At 43.7% G+C, this 8,039-nt stretch overlaps 1 protein-coding gene across 1 annotated transcript; it reads left to right on the top strand.

Moving 5' to 3' along the window:
• The first annotated feature begins 4,366 nt into the window (after positions 1-4,366).
• On the top strand, positions 4,367-7,470 carry CKAP4 (cytoskeleton associated protein 4). The gene has a single exon (XM_017738017.1). It carries the CDS (start codon positions 4,440-4,442, stop codon positions 5,730-5,732), a length of 1,293 nt encoding a protein of 430 aa, XP_017593506.1. The 5' UTR covers positions 4,367-4,439; the 3' UTR covers positions 5,733-7,470.
• Positions 7,471-8,039: the final 569 nt, after the last annotated feature.

Genomic DNA, 8,039 nt, shown 5'->3' with positions numbered 1-8,039 from the left:
GCGGGGCGGGGGGCAGCAGCCGCCCGAGCAGGGGCGCGGACACGGACGTTCGCCCCTTAAATAAGGAGCTGTGCAGCTGTCCCGCCTGGCTTGCGGGAAAGCGAACGTGTCCCGTTGCCTTCCCCTCCTCTTCCGTGCTCCCTCAAAGATGCTTTCATGGCATTAGAGGGGCAGATGGAGTCAGGGCCGCGGTATTCCCCATGCCTGCAAACGTGGCCCCAGAGCAGCGAGAAATCCCTGCCAGGCAGCGTAGAGCTGGGCGGGACGGGGCGGGACGAGACCCCGCGGCGGTGGCCGCAGCCCCCAGCTCGCTTTTCCAGGGCCTGTGCCTGAAGCCATTTTATGGAATGCAGCCCGCACGCTGCATTACGTGTTGGCAGCGATGCAGACCTGCCGTTCCGAAGGAGCCTGCTGCCCGTAATTCCGTACCTTCGAGGCCCGCAAATCACTTAACCTAGCGGGGCGGACGAGCTGCTCGTCGCTCCCTGTTGAGTGGGCAGGTGTGCACGCCAAGGGACACGGGGTGGCAGCGCTGTCAAAATGGGGCAGGATCCTGCCTCAGCGTCCCCACACTCTAGAAAACAAAACCCATGTCAGCTTCACCGAACAACAGAGCCTGTGCCAGCAACACTGCTGCTGTACCCTGCCTCCCACGTTCCTGCTGCAGTCTCTGGCCAAGGGAGTGAGACTCGCAGTGTCCAAGGCAGTCCAGGACCATGGAAAAGCTGTGAAGTTGTTGGCATACGTCTGTGGCTCAAGTGAAGTGAAATAAATGCTTGTTTCTCTAATTTTTTTCAGTTAGGCCCTTATTAGCCTCCCAGCTATAGTTTCACAAATAGCACTGTCCACTTGGATACGTCCTGGGGTGCCTAAACCTTTAAAAATGGTCTCTGTGATTGCATATCATCAACATACAATTAAGCTAATTTCCTGGGAGTAGGTAAATTGGTTGGAAGACAGTATGTAAAGTTATGACTGAGTCAGATCAAGAAATAGGAAGTTCCTGTCTCAACTTGACTGCTTTCTGCATGGCAGACCATTCAGATTCTCTGTATTCCCCACGAGCTTGGGCCTGGGCTGGCAATGAGGGGACAGGCACTGGCAAAGATCTTCTGGCTGTTCAGTGTTGCTTCCAGAAACACAGTGGCCTGCACATGTGGAGATTATATCGTCAGTCTTGGCGTTTCCTGTCCCATAGAGCAAGAAGGAAAAGGAAAATTCACATCAGCAGGGGACAAGAGTTTTAAACTTCAGGGCTGTAGGGCTGTTTCTGAAGCTAATTTTAAATCCTGGGGGTTTTCCTCACTGATGACAGGAGACTGATTTGAACTAGCAAAGGTTGTTAGTTCTTACTGATTTTTAAGCCATTTTTATAGACTGTAAGAAGGAAGAAATTGCAATGGCAAGATGTAAAACTACAATCCACAAGTATAGAACTCAGATGTACATGAAATGTATAAACCCTTCCAGTCAAAGGAATGGGTACAATTTGCTGCCTCCCATCTCCATGTCATTGCAGAAAATCATGTGTTACATATTCTAGGAGAGGAGTATATAACAGAAGTTTATAAATAGTTGGTTTCAAAGACAACTGAAACTTACTTGCCTGTGTATAGCTGGTGGCTGCAAGAATTAAAGGTGGAGGAAAGAGATCACAGGGTTTCGATGTAACCCTTGAAAGCGTCGGCTGCTGTGGTTTGGTGACACAGGAATGTACTTGAGGGAGAAGAGAGCAGGCTGTATTTCATTGCTTTACAAAGGTGTAGGATCCTGCGTTGTTCTTGCAGAGCGCCATCAGCGCAGGCTCCTGTTGTGTGACTTGGCCCTTCGTCTTTGACTGCAGAGAGCTCCTGTCAAGAGTAAGCATTATATAAACTCATCTGCTTTACACATCGAGGAGAAGGGAAATGATGTGAAAGTTCAGTTTTTAACATAGCACCATTCTCAGGCCAAGGTCATTTGGTGTTTAAACGCAAGATAGTATGACCAGTTAGAGAAAACAGTAGTCATTGGCTGAAGATACATTTTTATGTACTATTTGTGATGTTAAATCTTCCAAGGGCTACGGCTTCAAATCTTACCAGCCACGTATGCCAAAAAGGCAAAGTCCCATGTAGGTCCACACACAAACCAACTGCTTTGAAGCTGTGAGTTTTTCCCCCTCTTGTGCAACGGTATTGCTTTGAGCCCTGGTGGCTCTTGGTTAGGACAAATCAGATTAGAAGCTGGTATAATTTGAAGACCTCAGTCCTTTTTATTATATCAGAGCTCTCTGTCTTCACGTGGCTGGCACACATGGGGAATAGCTTCAACTTATACCATGAGCATTGCCTGAATGCAGTGGAGGAGCAGGTATAAAGTACTTCCACTGTGTGAGGGGGAGGATCCATCTGTCAGTCATATAGTCGCAGAGACCCAGCCCTCTGGAGAGTTCTGGCTGTTTCTGATTTCTTAGACTAAGAAGATAGTTACTTGCAAATATGAATTTGGTGATTTGGTTGAAATGTGTCACTGTAATAGGAAGGGGAGGAGAACTTTCCTGTGTTATCCTGTTAGATTCCTGACCTCCATTTATAGTGGTACAGAAAAAGCTTTCTGCTCTCTGTGGAAATAATCAGAATGAATGACAGCTAAGATGTAATGAAAATGAGTTTGGTAAGTCAGTCTAATGACTGGTGCCCAGCTGCAATGTGTTTGGCAGTATTACCTTCTCCACCCCTTCCCCTTAGCTCATTTCTAATTTCCTATGGGAGCACTAGAGAATACAGGTATAGGGAATGTAAAGTCATTAGAAACCTTTTTGCTGAAGAGAGGGAAAAGAAGTCGTCTCTATAAGTATTCTTCAGACTGCAGGGATCTGTTGGAGCAAGGGCAAGTCTCATGGCCAAACTCTACGATCCTTACACAGTGTAGACTTTCATGAAAACTAAGGAGGATTTGGCCAGGGATTTGCAAAAATATATAGAAATAACTTAATTTCTAATTAGAACGTCTGTTAGGTCTTTTGAAAATAAGTTTTAGGTTCAGAGTCAGTCAGGAAACTGCTGGAGCCTGCTTCAGTTGAAAAAAAAGCAGCTCTGTTTATTTCTTTCTAAAACCATATAAAATATGCTTCATTCTATTTATAAAATAAAACCACCCCTCCAGCTGTGTATCTAATCAGTAAACATGGCAGCCCATGTGGCATGGCTGATTAATATACGGCTCTGATACAGGGAGTAGTGTGAGGCAAGGCAACATGCATTACTCAGCACTTGCCATCCTGCCAAAGCCTTGAGGTATTTTCTGTGTGATGGATTCCTCTTGCAGTCAGTGGGAGTTCTTACGTTGCTTTACAAAGTTTAAGAAAGTATAACCCACACATGCACAAAAAGATTTCTCCACAGTCTTAAGACAGATGCTCTGCTTGGCTTCAAAATTAAGTAATGTGTGCTTCCCTGGCCTGGATCTTACCTTTAAATGTGAGAGCAGATGAACATGGTAGCCCCTCACCCCTTGACCTTTTCCCTCTGGCTGCTACTAAAACCAGTTGTAAAGAGAGTTTTTCTAATTGGGAAGTTTCATAGCGTACCTGATGCAGTAGTAGGAACTTTCTGTTAACCTGAGCTAGATGCAAGGCAGGCCCTTGGCAGCTGCTGTGCTTTTGTTCTCTCTGTGTACATGCATGCACCGTGCTCACTGTGAGCGTGTGGGTGTATGCAGGAGTGGGAAAAACAAGCTGCTAACTATTTAGAACATTAAACACTTTCTAATTCTTTCTAGTCTTAAAAAATAGTTAACAAAAAAAAATCTCGTGTTTCCATTGGTGTCTAGGAGCAGCAAAATGTCATGATTACTACTCCCATTCTTCAGCCCATCCCAGCTCTCTTGTCCCCTGAGTTTTTTCTGTCCCTCTTTCTTGTCTACCACTAAACTTCTTTTTCATGGTCAGGAATTGGTCTTTGGTATTCTTCCTGATAAAATCTAATCCCAGCTTTTCTGTATTCAGAAGCTGATGGTAGATGTTCTTTTGGTTGGTTTCTTTTTGCCCCCTCCCTTTTCTCCCTTATGGACTTGTGGTCTTTAGAACCAGGAATCATATAGAGGAGGGGTGGTTCAGGGGTCTGCATGCAGACTCTGGAGACCTGGGTTCCTTTTTCACTGCCACAGCTTTCCTGGATCATCAGTGGCAAGTCAGTGAGGCCAAGGACTCTTTTAACAGAAGGTGTATGTACCATAGAGGTGTAAGGCTCTAGATGCTGGGGTTTTTGTGCCTCCCATAACTGTGTGCCACAGGGTCACTTCAGGTATGGGGCATGAAGGATTGCAAGGTAATAATTTCGTTTGGTGACAAGGGCTATAAGGATCTTGGACAAAAAGGGTGAAATTACTGGTATTAACCATGTGTATTTCTGGCCTAGGTACGTTCTCTTCAAACCACATTTGGAGAATTTGAATCCATGATGAAAATTGTTCAGCAGAAGCAGGAGGTTAGCGAGAAGGCTGTTAAACAAGGGGAGAGTGAAATAAACCGGATCAGTGAAGTGCTTCAGAAGCTGCAAAATGAAATTTTGAAAGACTTGTCTGACGGCATTCACATGGTGAAGGATGCAAGGGAACGAGACTTCACATCTCTGGAAAACACAGTGGAAGAGAGACTAACAGAGCTAACCAAGTCTATAAATGATAACATTGCTGTATTCACTGAAGTCCAGCAAAGGAGCCAAGATGAAATCAACAATATGAAAGCAAAAGTTGGTTCACTAGAACAGGCTGATGTATATAAACATGAAATTAAGGTGCTAAAAGATGCTTTTGATGAGATGCAAGCATCCATGGAAAAGAAAGAAAAGGACATAGAGACCTTGAAGAGTACAATAGACTCCATGGAGTCTGATGTGTACACTGAAGTGAAAGAGTTAGTCAACCTCAAACAAGAACATGAGAAGTTCAAAGAGGCTGCGGACACTGAACACCTTTCATTAAAAGCTTTACAAGAGAAAGTTCTGAGAGCTGAGGATTCTATTATGCAGCTCCCTAGTGACATTAAAAGACTTGATGAAGATTTACTGCAACTTAAAGCCAACCTCAACAAATGGGAAGAGAATGAACTCTTCAGAAAAGCATTAGAAACTTTTGGGAAGAACAGTGAAGGATTGGAGTCTCGATTTAGGCACATAGAAGACAGCCTAGAGTCTCTAATATCTGCTGCTGCTCAAAACAGTGAAAAGTTGGAATCTTTCCTTTCTAAAGAGGCGGCGTATGAGAAGAAGCTCAATACCCTAGAACAAAGCATTACTGCTCTTCAGGGACTCTCAGATACAGACATAACTTCAGTCACAGATGTTCTGAAAAATCTTGGTGAAGCACAGACTTCGCTGTACAACGACATGGAAAACTTAAGGAGAAGCATCAGTGACTTGCCATCGTCTGGTGCTCTCCAGGATGTCCAGAAGCAAATTAGTACTTTGTTGGATCAAGGAAATCTTCAGGCAGGTCAAGCACATTCTCAAGGCTACCTTGAAAAATTTTCATCTATGGAAGGCTCTGTAGATGAACTGAGATCTTCTGTTAGCCAGGTTGATTCCGATTTGAAAATGATAAGAACTGCAGTGGATAGTTTAGTGGCCTACTCAGTGAAAATTGAAAATAATGAGAACAGCTTGGAGTCTGTGAAGAGCTCAATAGATGACCTGAGGAATGATCTGGAAAGGTTGTTTGTGAAAGTAGAAAAAATACATGAAAAAGTTTAGGCAGTGGTACTCCTTGGGCAAATAATGGGTTAAGGAGAATAGCTTTTGTATGCCCTGTTTTTTACTCTTTTTAAAAGCAATTTGATACCTCCAAAGAGAATAGAGACACTTCTGCTTATTTCCTTTATTTCTTTTCTGTGTAGTGTTTTTGGAGTTTTTGTTGTTTGGTTTTTTCTTTCCCCTAAATTTTGTTTTAAGAAAACATGAGCTTAGTTGGGGGTTGAGTTTCTTAAGGGCTCATCTTCTCTATGAAGTTGTACCACTGTAAGTGTAGTGGTGTAACTAAGGCACTACCGCCTCGTTAGCATGGGCACATATTTAATGGCATGAAGGTGTTTCAAACTGACACTAGATACCCCACACGGAAGGGCTACAGCTGTTCTGGTACCCAAAGCATACTGCCGCGCTCACTGAGGATTTTACCGGTATGTTTTGGTTTAAGAAACAAATGAGTGAAACTACACTCTATCTTAAGCTCTTCACTGTGGTGAACTTAAGAGTGGAGCAGGTGTGGAGCACCTCATCTGTTTCTGCAGTTTGGGACTCAGATGTGTGGTCGGTTTAGTAAGGGTCAGCTGAGCTGTAGTGTGTTTCTGTGAGATCTTAATCTGTACCAAGGAACTAGCAAGGTCTGAGGTAAGTGGCACTGCCTGGGGCTAAGGCCTAAGAGGTGTTCCACCACGCGGCTGGAGGGATTCATTCTTTGTGATCACTGGCTTCTTTGCCAGCATCTTCAGCTGCTGGTGTAGAAGATCGGTGTTTAAAAGGGACATCTGAAGGATGGGATTAATTTCAAGAGGGTAAAGTAATATTTTTGTCATAGTTTTAGATTGTTTATGCGATTAGGCTGTGTCTTTCTTGGAAAGATCTAATTTGGTCTTTGGATTTTTCTGTAAAAATGATCACAAATTTGAGGAGAGAGAAATACCAAAATTGCACCTTTGTTGTGTTCCATGTATAACAAGCATGCTAACAACAGCAATAATACGCTCCAAAACACACAAGAGGGAAAATCACCATGAAATCAGCAGAATTGCTTCTATGGCATATACATTTCCAAGTTTTCACACAGCTGACAGTGACCTGAACTTTTGTTATGTATTCAGGACTTGGTGCCTGATTCTTGTCCTATTTTTGTCACCAGGTGTCTGGCTGGGGCATTGGTAGCAAAGGATCCTTCTAGGAGACCCGCTCTAGGAGAGTGGGGAAAAAGTGTCATGATTCTGTAGATGGTCTTTTAAAAACCACTTTCTCGTGGAGCTTCTTTGGTTTTCTGTCTTTTTGGAAAGGATTTCTAATATCCCTCCTTTTCAAGTTTACTTTTGAATTTTATCCAAATAATTGGTAAAGAAGTCTGCACATGGATACCTTGGAAATAGGCCATGTGCATCATCCCCACCTCAGCCTGGACCAGACAGATCCTTGACTGTGTTAGATGAAAAATTCCTAGAAATAGCATCTCCCAGAAATGGGAACAGCACAGGTGAGAAGGAGTTCTCCTAGGTAAATAAGACACTGAACCATATCCAGTGTTGTTCCCACTGTAAACAAGAAAATTGCTGACAAAGAGGGAGCCATGGCATTAAGGCAACTGTTGTCACTGTTGGAACTGCACTGTTCTTTGTTGACTTCTCAAGTTCTTGAACAATGTTGTTTAGGTTACTGTGAAATGAACTGTATGGCTTATTTGCAGTATTTTTAATACATAATAAACATTTGGAATATTCTTTGCACCTTTTTTTTTTGATTGCTGCTTGCTTATTGTTGTGTTTCCCAGGGTGCTTCCAGTGGGGTACAGGGAAGGGCTTGGAGAAGCGCCAGATGTGCTGCAGCCCTGTACTTGTTCTCAGCTTCCATGGGGGAATGTGGAGGCACTCTTGCCTGCTGTGGTTACAAGCCAAGTCTTGGAAGCAGGGTTTGAGTCACATCAAGGTGTTGCTGTTGAACAGTGGGCTCAGAAGCCCGAGATGGTGATCGTGAGGTGTGACATACTTGATCTGTGCCATGAGTGAGTTCTGTAGCAGACACTGCCAGCAAGGCCTCAGTAAGACTGCCTCAATGCCCAAAGCTTGTAGAGCAGAAAAAATGTGCAGAAAGAACCTGTGTAATATTTCCACGGTGGCTGCTCCTTTTGCTTAACCTGGAATGCTGGACCATCAACTGATATCATTCTCATGATGGATAGGTGCCTTTCAAGAGTTTGGGAAAGGGTAATTTCAGGAGTATAGGCATCATCATATCCTGGCAATTCTTGAGGCTAAAGTCGCAGAAATAGGTAAAAACTCTTTAATTAAACTACGTGTGCTT

The sequence above is a fragment of the Corvus brachyrhynchos genome, unplaced genomic scaffold, assembly GCF_000691975.1.
Source record: "Corvus brachyrhynchos isolate BGI_N302 unplaced genomic scaffold, ASM69197v1 scaffold56, whole genome shotgun sequence".
Taxonomy (NCBI): domain Eukaryota; kingdom Metazoa; phylum Chordata; class Aves; order Passeriformes; family Corvidae; genus Corvus; species Corvus brachyrhynchos.
The sequence above is the reverse complement of the archived record's forward strand: the minus strand, read 5'-3'. Positions and strand labels throughout refer to the sequence as shown.

What these genes read in the sequence shown, in the direction of transcription:
- CKAP4 (XM_017738017.1), top strand. Translation starts at nt 4,440, where the DNA reads ATGATGAAAATTGTTCAGCAGAAGCAGGAGGTTAGCGAGAAGGCTGTT.